The 23,798-nt window shown below is 41.9% G+C and overlaps 1 protein-coding gene across 1 annotated transcript in view; it reads right to left on the bottom strand.

Annotated features, from left to right (window-relative positions):
• LOC135881172 (gamma-aminobutyric acid receptor subunit pi-like) overlaps positions 1 to 2,513 on the bottom strand; it is a 52,610-nt gene extending 50,097 nt beyond the window's left edge. Inside the window, exon 1 of the mRNA XM_065407720.1 lies at positions 2,461 to 2,513. Within this exon, the coding sequence (XP_065263792.1) occupies positions 2,461 to 2,513 (53 nt within the window). The remainder of the gene's footprint in view (positions 1 to 2,460) is intronic.
• Positions 2,514 to 23,798: the final 21,285 nt, after the last annotated feature.

The following is a 23,798-nucleotide window of genomic DNA, read 5'->3' as shown; positions in this document are numbered from 1 at the left end:
AAACAATAATACTTTGAAATACATCAGCAATTGAAATGAAACTCTCTGATAGTCACTTCAGTCTATCAAGAATTTAATATGTATGTTAATTCGTTCCTTATTAAAAACCCAATGATGAAATATGGTAAATGCTCTCAAATCCAGGTGAAGGCTGTTAACATTTCACAGAAGGTGGTTGGAACCTCTCAGGATCAATCCTTGAAAACCCAATCCAACAATCCTTCCTTAATCTTATAAAACTCTCATTGAAATCAATGGGATATTTCCTGAACAAAACCCACATGATCAGGCCCAATATATCTATCTAATCTGTTTCATACATACCTTAAATCATTTTCTATATATTTTATTCCCTTGGAAAATTATACAATAATTAAATTTAACATGAAGAACTGTAAGGTAAAATGTCAGTGGATTTTGTCATTTTGCTGCATATGCTATTGACCCTGCATTAATTCTAAAGTGACAAAGCTAATGGTTACAAATGCCCCAGTATACTCCTGTAACTTCGGTATTGAATGCTTTTACTCAATGTTTTATTTGATTTTTCTTTACAAAAATTGCTTCCTTGAAACTGGCTATACAGGTTGTCCATTGATTTCAATGTGAGTAAGCTTGTAAGTAAGTCACAATGTGTTGTGACTGTAATATAAAATAATGCCAAGTCCCAGAAATGAAATGAGAAATGTCATTTGTAGATATTGAAATAGGATATATTGAAAATAACTCTTCACCAGTTATCCAGGTCCAACATTATTTGCAAGTAAATAGGTGAAGAAAACACAATTCAGAGAATATACATGGTAGGATGAAGAGGTTGTTGCTAGTCTATCCCTCAGAAGAGAGATCTATTCATTGTAAGATTGTTGGCTCAAAGTATCAACAGAATAAACTCAATGGCCAATTTATACCCTATCCATTTGCAAAAGAGTGTAAGGGTAGGAGTCTATCAGGATAATAAATTAATCTCCCAATTTCTTAAAGAGATCGCATCCATAAATACATGGTATTATGAAACAAAAGGGCAAATAGAAAGGAGTTCCTGATTAAGGTCCACAACATACTAATCTCAGAGAAAATATTTGATAATAAAATAGTAGGCATAATTAAGCAATTAAGTAGTATGGGTAAAATTTTCCATGCAACTGGCTCCGAAATAATCAAGATTCTGTATAGTGGGGTTCACTTAGGGGCCAGTAAGCATAGTTGGCAGGCCACAGAAACAGTCCCCAAAGCCTGCTGGCCACCCTCTCAGGCCTTACCCACAATCCGGATCCTTCCCCTGTGGATTCCTCTGTCCCAGAAGGGACTAACTGGATTCCTTCCTATAGACAGCCTCTCCTTCACTCTTCCTCTGCTTGATTCCCTCCAAAAGGAAAAGTGGGATGTGATACCGACAGGGACGTGTTTGGGGGAGCTGTATGTATGTATGTATGCTGAAGGAGAAAACCTGAGAGTTTTAAACTCCCCTGGAGTTTCAGCAAAAGGGGGATATGGGGGTGGCAAGTCTAGTGCTGCCAAGGATCCAGTTCCAGCATAATGGGTTTGAGGAAATTGCTGTGGCTGGGTCTCTGAGACAGGCTCAACCTGTCTGTCTTAGCTGGGACTGGGAGCCTGCTGTACTCTCCTCAGGGCCAGGGTGAAGGTCCCCTGCCTAGGGAGTGCCCTTCACGACTTGGTTTTGCTTTGGCTAATTTATATCCTACCTATCTAGTGTGTTAAACTCAGTTTGCATTTTTGGTTTATTTACTAAGGTAATCTGCTTTGATCTGTTGGCTATCCCTTATAATCACTTAAAATCTACCTCTTGTACTTAATAAACTTGCTTTTGTTTTAAACCCAATTCATAACTGGGCAGGGGGGAGGGGCAAAAAGCTGTGCATATCGCTCTCCACTTTAAGGGAGAGGGCGAATTTCAATTAGCTTACACTGTACAGTACTCTGTGCAGTGCAAGATAATACAATTTAGGGTTTACTCTCCAGAGGGGAAGTGCACTTGAGTGCTGGGCAATTTCTTAGCTAAAAGTCTTCCCATTCAGTACTGATTTCAGTTTCTGTGTCTTTCTGCAGCTGGATGTGTCCCTACCTGTGTGTGTGCTAGAGGAAGCTTGAGGGCGTGGCTGAGCAAGACAGGGTAAGGAAGCCCAGGCTGGCAGAACAGACGGGCTAAGTGGTGTCCCAGTACATCAGGTGGCACCCAAGAAGGGGGGGGGCAACCTGTCACAAAATTATTTTATTCTTTAATGTTCTTTAAAGAGTGCTTTTTGTCTTTGTTTTTGAAAAGTTACATCCTCGCAACCCTATTGATTTCAGTAGAACTGCATTCATGTTTAAAAGGTCAGACTCTCAGGTGCATTTGTTACTTGGGAAAAAATAATGTTCTAACTAGAATCCGTTTGGTGATACCTAACTATATTATGCACACATATCAAAGGGATAACAACAGTTTAGTTTTCTTACCTGCAAAACATCAATAGAAACAGGGCTTTGGAACACCAGAAAAGAGTGCACATTGTCAGAGATGGCTTCAAGAGTTCTTGTATTTCCTAAAAGCAAACATGGGAAAGGTTTAATAGTAAAGTATAATGATAAATATTTATTCTAAAAAAGGTTAAAGTAGATCAAACTTCAAATCACATGAAGCTTTTTATATGGTAATGGTATACAGTAAAGCCATGCTAATTTATCCTGAACAAGTGTTGCCACATATTTATTAGCAAATATCTAAAACAAGTAAAAAGACCCACATTTTTTTAAATTACAGTTTTGAAAGGGCAGCAGTATTTGATTTAACTCAGTAATAGATTGGCTCTCTAGCGAATTCAAGCTCTGTGTCCGTTTTGCGGACTAATCGTTTATTTATTTATTTTATTTGTATTACTGTAGCACTTAGGAGTCCTAGTCATGAACCAGGACCCCACTGTGCTAGGTACTGTAAAAATACAGAACAAAATGACAGTCTCTGCCCCAATGGACTACAGAAGAGTACAAGGAAATAGTGAGACAATATTGGTCAGTATGATAGGCTGTTGTCACTGTACACCAGCAGCCTAACTTTTGTTGAATGTTTTGTGTGTCTCCTGGCAAAGAAGAGTTTTGAGGCGGGATTTGAAGTTGGATAATGAGGTAGCTTTGCAGATATTCCTGGGGAACAACTCCCAAGCATGTGGGGAGCAATGGAGAAAGGATGCAGGAGACTGGTATCATGGGGTGATCAGAAGTGAGCACCAATAGTTTGATAGAGAAAATAGGGTGGGACTGACCATGAAGGGCCTTGAAAGTGAATAAATGTATCTTATGTTTGATGTAATAGAGAACGGGGAGCTAAGAGAGGGATTCAAAGAGAAGGATAACCTCTCCAGATGGGCTAGGAAAATTTGCAGCAGCATTCTGAATGCGTATGAGTGGGGCAAGACAGCATTTGTCAAGGCCAGAGAAAAGGATGTTGCCTTTATCAAGACATGAGGTGACGAAAGCTTGGATGAGCATTTTAGCTGTGTGGATGGATAAGAAAGGCTGTATCTTAGAGAAGTTATAATGAGATATGGCCTGGATGTGACGCCTGAGGGATCTGAGTCAAAGATGACAGCCAAATTACGGGCCTGAGTGACAGGTAGGATGATGGTGTTGTCCACAGTCATCAAGAAAGGAAGTAGCTGGGAGGGCTTGGTGGGGGAAGGACTTAGGAGCTCTGTTTAGTTTGAACTGTTGGCTACACATCCACAAGAACATGTCAGAGAGACAAGCTGAGATTGTAATTTGGACAGAGGAAAACAGGTCTGAAATGGAGAGGTAGTTCCGTGAGTCATCAGCATGGAGATTTGTGTTTTTAATGTTTTAACATTTAAATTTTATTATTTTTTGGAAAAGTGGCATTATACTTTAAAAATAACTGCATACTTTTGGTAAATTATAAACAACAAAAAGTTCAAGACAGTTTTAGCCTATAGTATCACTACATGCACACCCACACTCACACCCACAACCCACAGGTGACTAATCTGTAATTTCTTTTGACTGTATTTTTCTCATGTAGCAGTTTTAGGACCCATTGCTATCTAAGAATAAAATCCATGCTATATATGCTGTAGCTATATTTGTTACACATCCCTAGCAAGATTTTTGTTAATGGACAAAAGTTTAGATGGCAGTTGAAAAAAATGAAACTATGTTTTTCTACCTCTAGCCATAAATAAGCCTTGAACTGAAAAAATAAAAACATTCACATTCATCAAAATGTGTCTGGTTGGGGGCAGGTGTTTTAGTTTTAATATGGAATTTTCTTGCTTTTGTCAGATTGATTCACAACCATAATGATAATTTTAAAACAGTTTGTAAGATCTATAATCCATTTCCTGACTTTAAGATAGAGAGTATATCATTCAAAATGATTTTGTGCAAAACCACACAATAGATCTGAAATTAACTATTGATCATCAAGTCCCTGATAGGAATAGTTTTGCAGGCATGCTTTAAAATATTAAGAAAATGTGTACCAGAGAAATATTAACAAAAATTCAGAACAAATGATTTATCTTGGATGTGGATGGGTAAAAGAAAGTTTTAATACAGAATCCATGTTAAATGCTATGAACAAAATATCACATCTGACATGATTTTCAGTTTCAGGATGTATTTTGCAAGACCACAGGCTTTTGCACTTTGCAGGTTCATGGAAAATGTAGTAATAACAAAGAATTTGTTCAGGCTTTGCACAGGTTTGTCCCCATCCTTCAACTGAGCAGAGTGTGAACTGCTAGCAGCTTTTTTTACCCTAAGGTAACTTTTGTGTATATATATATATGGTATGATTGTATTGTTATTTGTTGAATTAACAGAATCTGAATGGTATGTTACTTCATTTGCCATATTAAAGAAGCAGTGAAGTGACAAGAGTAAAGGTAATGGTTATTACTGTCTCCAATAAAAAGGGAAAACTATTTCTGTATCTCCTTTAAAACAATTGAAGAATTCATTAACTATGGTCATTGAATATGGTAGGAGATATTGATATCAAGATAAATTATGTACTTACACACATTGTCCTCAGTGGAAAAACATGCATAAGACATTATGATGGCCTGTGTTAGGGGAATCTGGCTTAGTGCAAATGAGCAGATGGTGTTATCAGAACATTTCCCTCTGAATTTTGATTCAGTTTCACTCCTACTTCAAGTCACAGTATCAGTGTTGTGGTGATATTTTTTATTCTTCTTTTGGATGAATGCTTTCTGATTCTCTATGGTTCATCCTTTGAGCACACTTTCCTCATATATGAGAGTAATGCCTCCCTTATTTTTATTTTGATCTTTCGTTCCCAGGAAATTGTTTATTGTCTTTATAACAGGCTCACAAGCCTTCTTTTAAATGTAGCCTTTGTGTTGTTGCTATGGGCTTGTGAACATGTTTTAGGAGACATGCAAGTGGAATAAGGGAGTTTGCAGACATTTCTGTGACTGTATTTCTGTCCTTGGATCATGTCCATTAGCATTTGAATCGGTTGCTGATCTTTTCTAAAACAATCATCTTTACCTACAGATATTGCTGAATTTCTAACGTAGAACTTTAAGGTTGAAAAGATAATTTAAACTTATTGTGACCAAAGGATGTCTTGATGCCATCTGGCAGAGGGTACAGGGATACATAATTGTTACAGGGATCCCCTGGATCTGGTATTTACATTCTAATTCTCTAAAGAGGGTCATGTATGGTTTCTGCTGAAAGCTTGTGTCAGACTGATCACCATAATCTTTGTGAAATGTATGTGCATATAATATGTAAGGAGAAATGTATATATTGGAAATTATGTTCCTAGGGCCTTTAGTTAAAGGCAGGTCATCCAGAGGTAGCATGCCTTCAGTGAAGTTACACCATACAGGAGATGGGATACATTTATATCCCTGGCTGACCATTGTGTATTGTGTGTCTTACAATGGGGATCTATTTACATACTGAATCAAATTCTAATGAAGAAATTGTGGGAACTTCAGAAGGAAAATTAAGAAGTAAAACAGGTGGGGTAGGGCCCTATTTTAGAGATGAAGAACAAAGGACTGGTCTGGTATATCTTGGGGTGCAGAAAGATGCTTTGGCATCCTTTACTGAGGGAGACAAATTACCATCAGACTTGATGCCATGAAAGAAGAGTCTCAGCCATCCTGGTTAAAAAGTTCTCTAAGAAGGACTGTAGTATCTTACTAGACAAGAGAGCATCTTGTGAGTTGTGTTTAGGCTCTAGAATGCATGTTAGGATTTTATTTTATATGTAACTGTTTGTTTCCAATATTTCTGTTTGCTCTCATATGAATCTCTATTCTTTGTTAAATAAATTTATACTTGATTTCTCCATAAATAAATCTAAGTGCTATGTATTAAGTGGAGCTGTGTTCTAAGGTATAACTAGTAAGCTGCAGAGCACTGTTCCTTCGGGAACTGCAGGTCTGGTAATTTCTCACACTATGGGCCAGTGGTAGCACGATGCCTCACAACCCTGAGTACTCCTGGGAAGTGTCACACCCATCGTGGAGCTCATTTAGCTCATCATGTTTTCTGTGCAAAAATTTAGGGTTAAATCCTGCTTGTGCTAGGCAGGTGTGTTAGTGGGAGAAGAAGGTATGCCATACCCCCCACAAAGCAGCCAGCCATGATTCTGCCCTCAGCACTAGTGACGAGGACTGGCTACTAATAGGCTGGTGCACCATACCTGGAAAGGGCTATAGTCTGCCAGGTGGGGAATAGTATTGGCTAGCCATTCAGCTTGTAAGTGGCTTTGGGTAGCGTGTGTTAGCCAGAACAACACACTGCTGGTTTTTTTTTTAATTAAAAATAATTTAAGGGGCTTATCCTGAGCCATTTTACCCTGTGCCAGCAGGATGGCTCCTGCACAGGTACATCTCCCTTCTTCCTGCACTTCTTTGCCAGATGCTGCACACTAATAGGAGGATTTCCCTCTTAAGTGTAGATTTCACTCCAGCCATAGTATTTTAAATGTCTTAAGCAGAATCTTGTAATAGTTTGCTTACAGATTCTGATGGAAATTCTCTTTCTATGAGCTTTGTAAAATATTTAACATATCTGATACATGACTGGCCATTTCAGTTTGACTGCAGTTAAAGTCTGGGCTGGGTTATTGTTCCTCTATTTGCCTGTCTCAGTGTTTTTTAAAGATTTCGTAAGATAATTGTAAATTGTAGTTTCTGTAACGGTTTCCACAGGAGTCAATAGATTCTGATCTCTGCCACGTGACAGAGGCATTGACCTATGTCACTCTGATTGTGATTGGGGCCAGGAAATAAAGTCCAGTTGCTTTCCAGCACTCCTGAGCACTCCCGTTTTATTATATGGTATCAGAAGAAAACTGAATCTTTCACAGAAATGGAGTAAGATAAATCTCCCAAACCCCTGAGTATAAAAGGGAACCAGGCAGAGAACTGGAGGAGATGGTTGCAGCATTTCTGAATTTTCCTGGAAGCAAGTGGTAATGCAGAGAAATCAGAGAGGGTGAAATCCCCCATACTGCTACAAGTGGCTTGTCCAGCTGTATTGGAGGTCTACAAGAAATTCCAGTGGAAGCATGAAGGGGACTGCAAATTAGCAGGCAAAGGTCAGTATCCTTGTCATATAATAGTGGTTAATATGCCACAGTTTCAGTGGCTATTATAATAATCTCTGAAACTACAAGTGATGTTACCCACAGGGTACTACATTCACTGTTCTGTACATGGAATAAGCTGGGCTTGCATTACTATGAAAATGACAATTGCATTTATTTGACTCTTGCATCCAGATTTTCTAAGTAGGCTTGGGTAGCTAGAAATTCAACCAAGAAGCCAATGAAGCATGACTAGTCCCACATTTTGTGAAGCCCTATGTACAGTAAAATGTATGGGTTCCTCTCCAGCTTTCACCCCTTCCTGTGACTGCCCAATCCCCAATGAACAACGCAAAGGGATGCCAAGCATCAGATATTGTGTGTGACAGTCACACTGTCACAAGCCCTATCACACCTGTCTGCATCTCAGCTGCTATCTCATTCATTCAACTAGACATTAGCAGTTTCTCTTCCCAGGTGGTGGGATGTGCTCTGGAATCAGGTTTTTGCTATCAAGTGATCTCTGTCTCTCCTCATTCTTCTCCCCCAGCTGGTATCAGACCCAGGGAGGAGGAAGTAGTGCCAGCAGCAGCACCTGGTAGTAAAAATGTGTGTGTGGGGGGGTGAAGGGATAGCAGAGTGCAGGAGACAAAATCAGTGTCAAGAGTGGGGAGGCTAATGGAGAGTGGGGCAGAATAAGGAAGGCTGGAACAGATTCCCGCATATTTCCAGCAACCCTGCAGTCCCCAGGATTCCACTAGTCCACCAACAATCCTCCCGGCTCTCCTCCGTCCTGCCCAATCCCTATTCCCATACTAAGCCCCCTCCCAGCAGCTCCTGCTTCCCTTCATTAACCTCCCCATTGGCTTCTCTAGAACCCTGGGCTGCCTCTGGTTGCCCTTGCTTCTGAGTTATGTGAAAGATAGCTTCCTGACTCCCCTATACTTACTGCTACTGCACAGGGAGACCCTGAGGGGGGAAAATCAGAGACTTTTGCTCACTATCAAGAAAGGTCTCACATGAAGCTACACAAAATTAGACCACTATGCAACCCATACTCACTGATCTATATTTCACTCATTTTTTATATAATTATGCAATATAATTAAATAGCTATCTTCTAACTTGACTGCCTGCAACCTCCCTAGTTCCTTCATTTGTTTGTGAACCCCTAGGAACCAGAAGGAAGATGAAAGGCGGGAAATAGGGGGGCGGATAATTAAATGTATTTTCCATAAACTGCAGATAGGAAGGGCTGGAATGAAAACCAGCAAATTCTCTTGCCACTGTGGGGAATTTTTTTTTTAATTTTTTTTTTCGAGTGGGGCAAATAGAGGAGAAGAAAGGAGAAAACCTGTCAGGCAGCTATACTCCAAGTCTGATTGACTGATTCAGTCTCTGAATACAAGTGATTGATGAAAGTGGACCAAAACACATCTGCATTCTGTTATTAGTCGCAGCTTATTCCCTCATTTGGCTGACAAGTTAGTTCTCGGCATGTCACTCAGGCTACTTCTAAGCACTGGCAGCATTTGTGATTCTTTTCTGTAAAAGTCGTACACCATGCAAAGGCTGCCGGGGCACACAAGAAAGTGCTATATAAGAGCTAAATATTAGTACTCCGAAGTCCAGAGAAAGTAGCTGATGCTTACCCTCGCTACTGAGACTGCCAACAAGGTGCCAAAAGTAGTGATATTTTTTAGGAATTAGACTAATACCATTAGCTGAGTTAGTTCTGTTCTTTAAAATATCTGGCATTAGTTTACAAAATTAAGCAATCGATTACTACATACACTCAGATGCACTTTTCTATTAAAAAAAATCTAATATGGCATGTATGACATTGCAGAAAACTCCAACCAAATTTTACCAATTTTCTATTTATTTTAAAATGACTTTTTTTTAAATAATTTTTTATGCCCTTCTCATAAAACATTTTTCTTGACTGACATAATTCCCTCATCTTCCTGTCACAATTGTAGTAACCTTTTTATGCAGCTGGTAAATATTTTACTACTGTTTTCCTCAAAAATATTCTAGATATTTAAAAAGCTTTGTTGTGACGCAGACTTAGGGTTGCCATAAGCATAGCTTACCTAACACAACCTGACAAAAGCAGGGCAATGAAAGGTTAAACCATGTTATGATACATAAGCTCTGCTCATCTACCCACAGACAATCCTTAACATTATCACAACGGCCATATAGCACAGACCAGACATCTCAACCTTATTTCTGCTCCCTTTAACCTGCTGTTGTACACACACCCATTTACCAAACTAACTTCTCCTATCCTAAACCCTCCTATCCTACCACACCAAACATCCACAATAAAATTGTGGATGTTTGGTGTGGTAGGATAGGAGGGTTTGATTTGTTAAAGGTAGTGATGGAAGGCTGGATACTTAGGGGCCAGAGGAAAGGTCAAGGTGTGCCATCTGCGGTGTATTGTACAGTTAGGCTGTGTGCCTATGGATGGAGGAGAAGAGGATATATACTGGTAGGTGGCTTACCTTTTCATGCCCTTGCTTTTATGGGATTATGTCAGGTATGTCGTGTATCTAACAACCATAACTTCTTCACAATAAAGTTTTTTGTATATTAATTTCCTAGGTTTTTTTTAAACGATTAAACAAGGGTGGTAGGTTATGCCAGGTATTGCACATCAAACCTCTGTAGTATAACATCTGACAGAAAAGTATAGCAGCTACTGGTGCATAAACTTTCAGCTATGATGAATAACAGATACAAATGAGATCCATTTCCCCCCCAAAAAACCCTACATATTACATCAGATCTACACAAGATACACTGGTGTCTCACATGTTGTGTAGAGAAACAATGTTTTTTAAAAGATATCAGTCAACAATGAATGGTCAGACTGCTAAGAACAAAAATTGCAAGAGTTTCAAAGACTTCTTATTAAAAACTTATAAAGAGAAACTGGAAAAAACTGAATAGAAAATTCAAAGGTCATTGTGAAATTTCACATAGATAGGCCACCCATTTTTAGAGAAAAAACAGGAATACATCCATTGTTTAAAGTCCATTTTATAATACAACCCTAAATATGGTGTCACTACCAGGCAACACCATAAAATCTATTTATGTGTATTAAGTTGGAACATTACATATAAGTGCGAAGAATATGAAATGTATAACTGTCTCCTTAAAATCACCAATTGCATTGGATAAATAAGTATCTGCAGTTAGATACCTCAGTATTTGTAGTATTCAAGATATTTCCTATGATGTATCCATTTATTTTACCTCTATGTATGGAGGTCAAAATAGTCCCTACATGGGACTCAAGTGGTGCATGGCCCCTTGTGCTGATTTTCCATACTGGGATGAATTTTACCCATAGTGAAGAATATAGGCTGGGCCCAGGATATCCATGATTCACCAGGTTGCTACAGAATTCAGGAAGCTTGCCACACAGTACATGAGGCCTTCAGTACAGGGAGCTACTAGCAAATACTGAGATAACCTTATCTTACATAAAAATTGCAAGCTTTTAAACACTTTTTACATGTCCATCTGTGCATTATCATGGGAGAGATGCTGTGAGCTTTAGTTTAACTACATAATGTTTTCTATCCCGATGCCCTGGTTATAGTTGCTCATAACTCTGAAATTTTCATTTTTCAGAATGAAATTTTCCAAGCTTGGAGTCTGCCCAAAGATGAAGTTTTTTGAAAAGATTGAGCAGAAATAGTTCAGCCATTTTTGCATATGGTGGGAATGGAAAAGAATATACATTTCTGATTATAAAAACCTCTAGTTACCTGTTTTGAACACTCCTACAGCTGGGATTAGAAATTTGAAAATTAACATGGAAACAACTGTATTTATGTCTTCAACTGTTTTGGCAAAACTTGTGATAATCGCACGGTGCTTATTTTTGCTAACACACAAAGCATATATTTTAAGAAGGTGAGATAGACATTCATACATGGCTAATTTAGCGCTCAAGAGAGTACTGATGTGCACTTAGACGGAAGTAGACTCCACTGGGGCACTAGGCTTGATCCCTGCAGACCTTTTAAGGTAGAAAGGGGTTAGGGAGAGCTACTGTGCACTTCGGAAAATTTCTAGAAAGATGCCATGCCAGAACTTCACCTTGACTGCATAGTTGGGGAAGGAGTGAAGACTGTATTATAATACATAAGGTTTGTTTGGGTGCAACCCTAATATTGGCATTCCTGACTTTTGAGTTCTTAATCAAGCAGCCTAAATGTTTCCTTAGCATAGGTTGGTTGGCTGGGTTTATCTTAATATTTAGGGTTTTTTTAAGCTAGCCTAAAATACTTATATAGATTTTAACTTTTCAGTTTATTTTAGATATCCTTTAAAGACTATAGACTTTAACATATTAGACTAAATAGTCTCTTGGTGACTTTTGTATATCATAAACGTTAGTTCTGATTATGAACAGAGTGCTTGAATTTGACATGGCTCTGCTTCAGGCTGCAAAGTGTTTGAAACTAAAGAGGCAGTGTTGAGGGGATTGTGGAGTTACGTAATATGAAAGATTTATGAAAAGCAGCTTTTTTCATTTCCAGGGAGTGAAATGAAATTTCTTCCACAACATGAATAGTCTTGGGCACAAGTATCAACAAATTTTGAAATCCTGTTGGCCCTTTAGGCTTATGTTTTTTAAACATTATGCTATTTTAAATTGAAAAGTAAATACATTTGTATAATAAAAAAAACCAGTATTCCAATTTTGTGAATGAAATCTTGGCCCCACTGAGGTCAAAGCTGTTTTGCCAAATGCAGCCAGGAGTTCACCCTGTGTAACAATGACTCATACTAACATATTCCAATTTCCCCATGGATAAACAGTTAACCTGCCTCATTCCTGTATTGCCAAAACAGATGTTTGGTGGCCTGAACCTAGGTGAAAGATTTGGACTTCCCAGCCTCACAGAAATGATTGTCATTGTCATTTTGGATTATGCCAATCCTTCCAGTGCTGTCCTCAAAAGTAGACTCATAGTCCCTTCTGACCTTAAAGTCTATCATGATCATCTAGACTGACCTCCTGCACATTGCAGGCCATAAAACCTCACCTACCCACTCCTGTAATCAGGGTCAGCAGAAGCTTCCTATCAGTGGGGGGCCACCGGTGCCTGAACGAACCATGGCCCCACCCTCCGCTCCACCCTTCCTCCCGCCCTGTGCCTCCCCTTTTCCCCAAGACCCCTGCCTCTCCCCCATTGCTCATCCTTATGGCTGGTTAAAAGGGGAGGGGGCGCCATGGCCACCTGGCCCCCCTGTTCCGGCACCCCTGCCTGTAATAGACTCCTAACCTTTGGCTAAGATACTGAAGTCCTCAGATCATGATTTAAAGACTTCATGTTACAGAGAATCCACCATTTATACTAGTTTAAACCTGCAAGTGACCCATGCCCCATGCTGCAGAGGAAGGCAAAAAAAAACCCCCAGGGTTTCTGCCAATCTGACCTGGGGAAAATTTCTTCCTGACCCCAAATATGGCATTCAGTTAGACCCTGAGCATGTGGCCAAGACCCAGCAACCAGACACCTGGGAAAGAATTCTCTGTAGTAACTCAGAGTCCTCCCCATCTGGTCTCCTGTCACCAGCCATTGGAGATATTTGCTGCTAGCAGTTGCAGATCAGCTATATGCCATTGTGGGCAGTCTCATCATACCATCCTCTCCATAAATTTATCAAGTAGTACATAAAGGAGTAGGATGTTCATACATTTCATTTCTATCTAATTACTAAATACATCACATATTTTGAACCCAGGTTCACATTTGATTCACACTTAAATCATCTGGTGTTATGTCACTGCATACTGCACATTGTTAACTTCATAAATGCTAAGGTTCTAAAATATGTAAAATTAATTAATCTTACCCCATACTATGGGATATTTTCTCCTGTATTTGTTATTATGCTTTTCTATTTTGAGTCTTTATCTGAAATTGTAAAAACAAATCCAACACATTTGGTCCATAGCAAGTTGACAGGTTGCAATATTCTAATGTGTTCCATAACTGATTGGCCAATGCAATGATTTATCTTCTGGATACATTAAGTATTAGAGATGATATTTCTAGGAAGTAATATATGGGATTCCAACCTCCTTACTTGTATTGTTTTATGTGCATGTATACAGTTCATTTCCATGATAATGGGAGGGGGAGGAGTGTTGTAAATAGCAAAATGGAGTAATTCAGTGCTGTCATATTCTAAATAGTGTGCGCTAAATTCTGTCCACAGGCAACTTCCATGGAAATCAATAGCAGTTGCCTATGCCTGACTTTAAACTAGCCAGTTTTAAACTAGCCACAGCAACACATGCTTCAGTGTGAGCTAGCCCCCGCAAGTAATTTCTAAGGGTTCCAGGCAGACTTGTATGTTGGAGCGCATGTGCTGCAACTTCACTTCTCCGAGACCAGAGATACCCAAACTTTAATCTAGCTATGTCTTCTTGACACCCTGTGATTGCAGTATAGACTTACACTAAAATAGATTTTGGGCCCATATATTTTTCCCTTGTACACGCCATTGTTCTTTTTTTTTTCTTCTAAAAATCAATAAAGGTGAAGGTGACACATTAAATTTAATTCAGAATCAGAGCTGGCTGAATACGGTACACATTTTTCTCAAATATTCATTTTTAATTTTAAATGGATTCAGACATCTTTTGTGTTTACCTTCCAGGAATAGTTCAGGAAATAAGTTTACTGGCAGAATGTTTGCTGGAACAGCAAATTTTAATCAAATATTTTAGGACATTCATGGAAAGTGAATTTCACATTTGTAATCACTAGTACTTGAGATGGAAACCCAAAAAGAGTTACTCTTATGAAATTAGAGACAGAAAAATGTCAGGTGACACATGTCCTATCAGAATAACATCCACATGTGAATGTCAAAAGTTCACAATGAACTGCTTTCTAATAATCTACGGTGGTAGATTGTTATTCACAGAATAGATTCACATTAATTATTCACCCAAAAGTTCAGTACATAGAATCATAGTCCTCAAGACCAATTTCTCCCATGATGCCTGCTGGTAATTATCCATTTAATTAAGGGTTGGTTGGTTGGATCTCTTATATTTAGTTGATTTTTCATTTCATTATTTTTGTTTGTTTTTAAATATAGTGTATTTAAATATGTATTTAATGCAGGCATAACTAGATATTTTACATATTTTAATTATATCCCTAACCTCCATCCTGCCTGTTGTTCTTTAAGACCCAGTTCTGCTATCTGTGCAGTTGGACCCCTATGTGACTTCTGTGCTGGTGGAAGGGTCCACCCTTACAAACTGCAGGATTGGCCTTTAGATGGAAATCTCTTTGGGCCATTGACTGTGGCTTTCAATGCTTCTACAGCACATAGCACAATAGGGCCAAAATCCTGACTGGGGCATCTGCGCTCTATCAAACTAGAAATAATTAATAATAATTAATAAATGGTTAAAAAGATCAGAATGTTTGCTGACAAGAGGGTAATTATTAGATTTGCTATTACAAGCAAAATCATGCCTTTCGGGTGCAAGTGTTAACTGTTGTTTCCCATGGAAATTAACAGAAGTATAGTTCATAATCCTGGGGAAAGAGTCTCCCTCCACATGCCCCCAACTTCCATATGCCAGTCAGCAGCATATATGGGCCATAAAGACACTGCACGTGGCTGGGGAGAATTCCCCCACTGCAGAAGCAATGTAGGGTCGATTTAATTAGCTCAATGCTGCCCTCGCTAGTGATGGAGACAGGGCAGAAGGGGTATTTATTTGGTTTACTGCAGTGCTATAGCAATTCTAGGCTGCTCCATGCTTCACAATGAGCGTTGGGAGGCTGCCATATATTAGAGCTCCCCCCCCCCCCCCCCCCCGTGGCTGCTATAATTTATGCCAGGGACCACACCAGTCCCACCACCACCACCAACAACAACAACAACTGACCAAAAGTCCATGCAGAGCAGAGAAGGTTTAAAGGCACCTCTGTCTTCCTTCCCACTGGGTTGTATACTCTGGTGTGTGCTTCCCGGAGTCACAGCATAAAACTGTTTTGTTAATTTAGGCAAAAATTATTATACTTTGAATTTTAAAGATTTTGTATAATTTCATCTATCATTAATTGTGAACTGGATCAATACATTCTTTCAGTTAACATATTTGAGAAACAATAGTTTAAGACTGCACAGAAAAAGCATGACTTTGCTTGGAACTTTAGTGTTAATAAATAACTTCCTGTCTGTCCAAAATTAACTTATTGAGAGTCCAGCCTACATTCCTGGCTCAACCAAAATTTCTATTGACTTCAGTAAGAGTTTTGCCTGAGTCCATACTCTGTGACAGGTCCCTTAAAATATATGTTTTAGCCAGAAAAATTAGCATAAAATAGCTCCTTGTAAGCAATAAAAAGGCTTTTAAATTTTAAAAAAGTGTGAAATCAGGGTTCATAAACTGGTTCTATAATAAAACAGCTCAGAGTCACTTTCATTGTAAAATCAGTTGTTGCATTCTGAACAAATTTACAGATACAAATGCAGGTAATGTATAGCATCCAAGAAGTCAGTAATATACATTAGTGTACTTTAAGCAAGTCATATTGAGGTACAATTCTTGAAGACATATTCCTGAATAAACATGCAGACATAGAAACTTGAACATTCTGAAAAAGAAAGTTTAGATAGAACCTTTGCACTGGGGCTCAGTTTTCCATGTCCAACTGACATGACTAGTCAGTCCAATTGAAGCTAAAATGGCTACTCACATCATTAAGGAATGCAGAATTGAGCTCTTAATAAAATCATTGGGAGTTTTGTCTGAGTGAGGACTGCAACACAGGGCTATGAAAGTGCATGTTGTTTTTATGGAGTAAAATGAATATTTCATCATTTTCATTAGTACAGATCACATTAGTTTGCTTTAATTCAGATCAGTGTGGTAGCATGTTCCAGGATTTTAAGTATTTTAAGTTTTATAACAATGTGGCTGTGATCTTTAGATTTTGGGAGATTCATTAGAATTGGCTACAGTTTTGTAATGATGGAAAAGACAGCCTCTGCAACTTGTATACAAAGTTAGAGCTGACCTTTAAAATAGGAATAAATAACATATATACTGTGCATAAGTAGAAAAAGATTGCTAGTGAAATAAAAATATAGATATTTACATTTTCTTCCATAAGTTTCCAGTGACTAAAAGTGCAACAGTTCTTTTAATAAATACCTTCCAATGTTCTCATTGAATGTTGCATATTTTAACCAGTTATATTATATATTTTTCAAACAAAGTCACAGAAAATTTATATATCTATGTTTAAAGTAAATTTTCAAAATGACAGATTTGGGGGGGATAGGAGGTTGGCTTTCTAAATATCTTTCTTGGAGCAGTGACCTGTATATGCTAGTTCAGTTTTCATAAGCAAATCTTACTTTTTAAAAAGAGCTTCCTCTAATTTGACTTTTTCATATCTTCATAAATAATAATTCCCCAGGGGAAAAAACTAACATAAAAGATGAGTAAATAGAAATATTAACAATGTTTAATTTATCTGAAGAAAAAAAGGAGCCAGGGAACTTCTGGATCCAGGAACTTGAGTATCTTGTAAAGCTCCTGGAAATAAAGTTGTGCCTTCATAGAAAGGCTCCAAACTTACCTATATGAAAAAGATTTTGCACATAGTTCTTCCTTTGTGTTGGAAGGAGAGAAGATAATGCTGCCTGCTGGTCACCTCTAATCCGGCTTTGCAGACCTAGGATCAGTTCAGGGATCAGGAATCATGGATGCTCTTCTTTGCTGGAGTAGTGCACTCGGGTTAGTGTGTGAGGGAGCCTGACTCGCGAGCGCCTTACTGAGCGTGTTTGGAGAGAGCGGGAGATGGAGATGGCTACGGGAAAGGCATGGGAGAGGGGGCGGGGGCTCATGGTCTGACTGCACAGCTTCCATCTGCTGCGACCCATCTCTACTGCAGGAACAGTCCGGGGATTTGGAGGGAGCCTGGATTTGTTGGAGACAGGAGAGGAGTGGTGTGAATGGCTGGAGAAGGGAAGTCCGGGCTCGGGGTAAAATTGCAGGTGTACTGCTAGATTCTCCTCCCCGTCGGATTGTCCTCCCTGCCTGTTACTGAGAACGCCGAAGTGATCGGTGATGCTTACCGTGAAGCTGCTGCCCGCGGCCGGAGGGAGACTTGATTCATTGACCTGCCACTACGCCCTGAGCCCGGCTAAGCACTCGGAGACATGCTTGTGGTGATTGAAGGAGTTCCCTGCCCGTGGCAGGGACAGGGGGTTGGGACTGGGGGGAGTCCTAATTGTCCGGTTGAAGGCACTGGCAGAAGGATGAGGGGGGGAGTGGGCGCGTTTCTGGCATAAAGCACAAAGTCCCTCCCTGACCAACAGCCCCTTTACACTCTGTGTGTGTCCCACATCTGTGCACAGCTAGAGCCATCAATAAGAGTTTAGTTAATCTGAGCAAAGTGACCATTCCTTGTTCATGGCTTTAGCCACATGTACCCTGTGTGGTCCATGAAATCTAGTCTTTTTGGGGGGTAGGCTGGGGGATATTTTTCTTCAGAAATGTTCCTTTAGTTTGAATTAATAAATGTCTGTTTGAACTTCATAATGAGGTAATATCTTTTATTGGCCCAACTTCTACTGGTGAAAGAGATACAGAGCTCTTCTTCACTCCAAAGCTTGCCTCTTTCACCAACAGAAGTTGGGCCAACAAAAGATGTTACCTCACCCACCTTGTCTCTAATATCCTGGGACCAACACAGCTACAACAACGCTGTAACCTTTATCATGGTTTTCGGGGAAATTATGTTCTGTTCACACGAAAAGCAGAAAGAATTTCTTCCAAAGAGGAATACATTTCAAGAGCTTGTATTACCATAGGGGAACAGTAGCAGGCCCTAAAATTGTTTGCCTAACTTTTTCTGTTTAGAGCCCCTGTTTTCAGTAATGCTCTATTTTTTCAACCCAGGGACAGTTGGGCTGAAACTTTCCATGCATGCTCTCTGCCTCAGGCTACAGTTTTCTGGAAAATTTCAGTTAAAACCATTCAAATGTTTCTGAGAATTAAATTAGGGGAAAATGGTTGTTTTGCCAATACAAAAAAAAATATTTCTATAACCCTTACAAACATACTGGAGTACTGCTTGCTGCCTGTGAGCACTGCTCACTACAGAACAAGAGGAAAGACAAATGGAGGAACCATTTCCGGAGTTTTTCTTTTTTCCATCAGAAATTTCATCCACTGGACCAGGACTAAGGACAGGAAAGCATAATCAATTTCTGACAGGGTTTAAAGTCAGCCATCAGAAACTGTCCGGGGCTAAGGAAAGGTGGAGGGAAGCAATTTCTGACATGATCTCCACTATCTATCAGAATGTGCTATAGTTGGTCCAGGGGATAAGGAAAGGTTGGGGAAGCAGATTTTGACAGGGCTCATTCTCACCTGTCAGGATTTAATACCTTTGAACCAAGATGACGAGATAAGGTGAGAGAAAAAATCCTGACTGTTCATTTTTGGCCTTGGCTACACTTGCAGATGTACAGCGCTGTGAGTTAAACCTGACTTCGTGCAGCTGAGTAGGGAAAGCGCTGCAGTCTGTCCACACTGACAGCTGCCCAGCACACTGTCGTGGCCACATTTGCGGCAATTGCAGCGCTATTGGGAGCGGTGCATTATGGGCAGCTATCCCACAGAGCACCTTTTCCCATTCTGGCGCCGTGGGTTGTGGGAAGGGGGCGTGGGTGCGGGGGATTCTGGGTCCTGTCCCAATGCCCCGTGATGCATCGCTTCGCATCCCAGAAATCCCTTTGTTTCCGTCCACCTTTGGCGCCATCTTTCAACGGTTTCTGTGCAGCGCGATGTGTCTGCGGGAAATGGAGTCTGAACTGCTGAGGCGTATGCTGACGAGTCTCGCCAGCACGTCACGTTTGGCTGTCGAACTATTCCTTAAGATCCAAAGTGACAGTGAGAGTGAGGGTGAGGAGTCCGATGATGCTATCGAGCCGCGTAACGCGTACAACACAAAATTGCTTGTGGCATTCACGGACATGCTCAGCACCGTGGAACGCCGCTTTTGGGCATGGGAAACAAGCACCGAGTGGTGGGATCACATCGTCATGGAAGTCTGGGATGACGAGCAGTGGCTGCAGAACTTTCGGATGAGAAAAGCCACTTTCATGGGACTGTGTGAGGAGCTTGCCCCCACCCTGCGGCGCAAGGACACGAGATTGAGAGCTGCCCTGCCAGTGGAGAAGCGGGTGGCTATTGCAATCTGGAAGCTGGCAACTTCAGACAGCTACCGGTCGGTCGCAAACCAGTTTGGAGTGGGAAAGTCGACCATTGGAATCGTGTTGATGCAAGTTTGCAAGGCCATTAATCGCATCCTACTCAGAAGAACCGTGACTCTGGGTAACATGCAGGAAATAGTGGATGGCTTTGCACAAATGGGGTTCCCTAACTGTGGAGGGGTGATAGATGGGACACACATTCCTATTCTGGCACCACCCCACCTAGGATCCGAGTACGTTAATCGGAAGGGGTATTTCTCTATGGTTCTCCAGGTGCTTGTGGATCACCGTGGGTGTTTCATTGACATTAACACAGGCTGGCCCGGAAAGGTGCATGACGCACGCATCTTTCGGAACACTTGGCTGTTCAGGAAGATGCAGGCCGGGACTTTTTTCCCAGAGTGGAAGATCACGGTAGGGGAAGCTGAAATGCCCATTTTGATCCTTGGAGATCCCGCTTACCCGTTAATGCCGTGGCTCATGAAACCCTACACAGGGAGCCTTGACAGCAACAAGGAACGGTTCAACTACAGGCTGAGCCGGTGCCGAATGACTGTGGAGTGTGCCTTTGGCTGTTTAAAGGGCCGCTGGCGATCTCTGTATGGGAAGCTGGACTTGTCCAAAAACAGCATCCCCGCGGTTATAGCCACGTGCTGTGCCCTCCATAATATTTGTGAAGGGAAGGGTGAAAGCTTCACTCAGGCATGGACCTCCGAGGTTCAACACCTGGAGGCTGAATTTGCACAGCCAGAGAGCAGGGCTATTATAGGGGCCCAGCGCGGGGCTGCAAGGATTAGGGATGCCTTGAAGGAGCAATTTGAGGCTGAAAACCAGCAGTGATATCTGGTGCCCTGCATGGGAGTGAAGTGCAGTAGTTCCAATCTTTAGGAATCGGTGTCTGCTTAGCAGACAAGCAGACTTGCAGTGCCTGTTTATTTCCTGGGCTAAGGAGTCTTTTACTTTATGCAATAATAAAGAATGTTTTCAAAGCCAAAGAATCCATTTATTGAAAAGAAAAAAAATGTATTTATTGAAAAGAAACAAGGGGGTGGAGTGGGGAACAGTACAATCACAGATTCCCGTATGTCCTGTCTGGTGTGCTGTGCAGTGAGTGCTGCACTTCAGGACAGCTATACTGCATGGTGATGGGGGTTGAGTGCAGAGGGTAAGGGTCGTGGTTTTCAGGGCTGGGTGGTGAAGATACTGGTGTTGGAGGCAGCGGGTGGTGTGAAGAACACGGAAGTTGGGGAAAGTGGGTTGGAGGTGACAGTGGGGCACAACGGAAAGAGTTTTGGGACAAGGGCTGTAGGGGGGGGTGGCGTTTGTGTTTGTGGTACTGCTCCTCTTTCTGCACAGCTACCAGCTCCTGGATAGCATCTGCTTGGCGCTCCAGGATGCTTATGAGCCTATCAGTGCTTTGCTGCCGGTGCGCTGCGTTTTCCTGGCGGATCCTGCTTTCTCTCTCCCTCCAGTTCTGTGCTTTCTCATTCTCTTTAATAGATTACCGCATCACTTCTTGCAGCATGTCTTCTTTGCTTTTTCGCGGTCTCTTCCTGAGTCTTTGCAGTCTCTGAGCAGGCGATAAGAGGGACGGCTGAGGTCTCAAGGTTGATGCAGCTGTATAGGCAAAATGCAACATTTAACAGAGGCAGCATTGTTTATACCAGACAGAATAATGATTCCCCCCACACTTAAGGAGTAGAAAACACACAGGGTCTACACAATAGCATAATTTTCCCATCCGAAACAGAGCACACATCCCATGGGAGCCTCAAAATGGTGAGTAAGGGGGACTGATTGTTTCAGGGCTGCACTGTCCTCTGGGTTTCTGTGCCTTGGGGAGAGCCAACAGCTTCAGGGGGCACCTACACTGAACACTGTCCCAACATTTTCCACAGGCGTTCGTCCTGGACGATATCTCACTGCTGAGGGTGACCTGGGAAGCAAGGGAGGGTCTTCTACTGCAATGCGGCTTCCGCCCTGGCCCATATGTAGCTTGCCTCTGTGCAGCAATGGTCCCCCCGCCCCTCGCGGCACAGTGGCGCGGACACGTTAGCCTGGCTGGGACAAGGACCACGGTGGCTCTCCCGATAAACCTGCACAAGTGCATTGCACACGTTCTGGATGAGACATTCGAGGAGATTATCGAGGCCGATTACCATGATGTGATAAACCACATCAATGCACTATTCCACATCTAGGCATGCATGCCTAACCCTTCTCTCCCAAAGAGCCCGCACCGAAAAAATTCCTTCCCGAAAAAAAAAACCCGCTTACCGGGAACCTGCTCTCCTGTTTGTCCTCCACCAAGTACCGGCCGCTGCGACTGGCTACCTTCCTCCTGGCTCGAGAAGAGCTCCTGGCTGCATGGCTCCAGGGATTCCGGGGTGTCTCCATCCGGCCCACCACCATCACTCCCGTTTTCCTCCTCCTCCTCCTCCTCCTCCTCCTCCTCTTCCTCCTCCCCCCCCCCCACCGGCTCTGAAGTGTCCATGGTGGTGCTCGGAGTGGAGGTGGGGTTAACCCCAAGTATCGCATCCAGCTCTTTGTAGAATCAGCAGGTCGCGGGGGGAGCACCCGAGCGGCCGTTTGCGTCGCGGGCTTTGCGGTAGGCACTCCGCAACTCCTTCAGTTTAATCCTGCACTGCAGGGCGTCCCAGTCATGGCCCCTTTCCATCATGTCCTTTGATACCTTCCCGAAGGTATCGTAATTCCTACGGGTGGAGCGCAGCTGGGACTATACAGCTTCCTCCCCCCAAACACTGATGAGGTCCAGCAACTCGCCATTGCTCCATGCTGGGGCTCGCTTGGCACGTGGAGGCATGGTCACCTGGAAAGATTCGCTGATAGCACTCCACGCCACGCTGGGCTGAGCAAACAGGAAGGGGATTTTTAAAATTCCCGGGGAATGTAAAGGGTCGGTCACATGGTTGGTTACCTGAGGCCAGGGCAGTAGAGTTTGATCTGATGACCAGAGTGGCTAGAACAGGCATTGTGGGATACTGCCGAATAATTCTGGAGGCCATTCACAGCGCATTGGGCGGCCGCACTGGCGCCGCAGCGCTGCAGCGGCAGCACAATACTCGCTATTCCTCTTGGAGAGGTGGAGTACATGCAGCGCTGCAACCACGGAGATACAGCGCTGCAAATGCCTTGCCAGTGTGGACGGGGAGTGAGTTACAGCGCTGGGGGAGCCTTTACAGCGCTGTAACTCGCAAGTGTAGCCAAGGCCTTCAACTCTCAGAAATTGCTACCTGTGGGCCAAGATGATAACAACAGTTTAGGTAAGCAAATTCTGAGAGGCTCCTTGTCACCCACTAGATTTTGGTACTTGTGGCCCAGGGAGGAGATGGAAGCATGTTTTATTATGGTAGAAAAAATGATAGGTAGTTATTGCCAGTGTTGTTACCGATAGCAAATTCTGATAATGAGGGTGATTATGACTGTGCATGCGGTGAAGAACTCTCCAGCTACAAGTATCAGGTGGTAGCCGTGTTAGTCTGTATCCACAAAAACAACAAGGAGTCCGGTGGCACCTTAAAGACTAACAGATTTATTTGGGCATAAGCTTTCGTGGGTAAAAAACCTCACTTCTTCAGATGCATGGAAGTGAGGAAACAGATTGACAGAGTGAGACGGGTACCCAGAAATCACCTACTACATGACAGGCCCAACAAAGAAAATAACAGAACGCCACTAGCTGTCACCTACAGCCCCCAGCTAAAACCTCTCCAGCGCATTATCAACGATCTATAACCTATCCTGGAAAATGATCCCTCACTCTCACAGATCTTGGGAGGCAGGCCAGTCCTTGCTTACAGACAACCCCCCCAATCTGAAGCAAATACTCGCCAGCAACTACACACCACACCACAGAAACACCAACCCAGGAACCAATCCCTGTAGCAAA

This window comes from Emys orbicularis, chromosome 7, assembly GCF_028017835.1.
Source record: "Emys orbicularis isolate rEmyOrb1 chromosome 7, rEmyOrb1.hap1, whole genome shotgun sequence".
Classification (NCBI taxonomy): Eukaryota; Metazoa; Chordata; order Testudines; family Emydidae; genus Emys; species Emys orbicularis.
The sequence above is the reverse complement of the archived record's forward strand: the minus strand, read 5'-3'. Positions and strand labels throughout refer to the sequence as shown.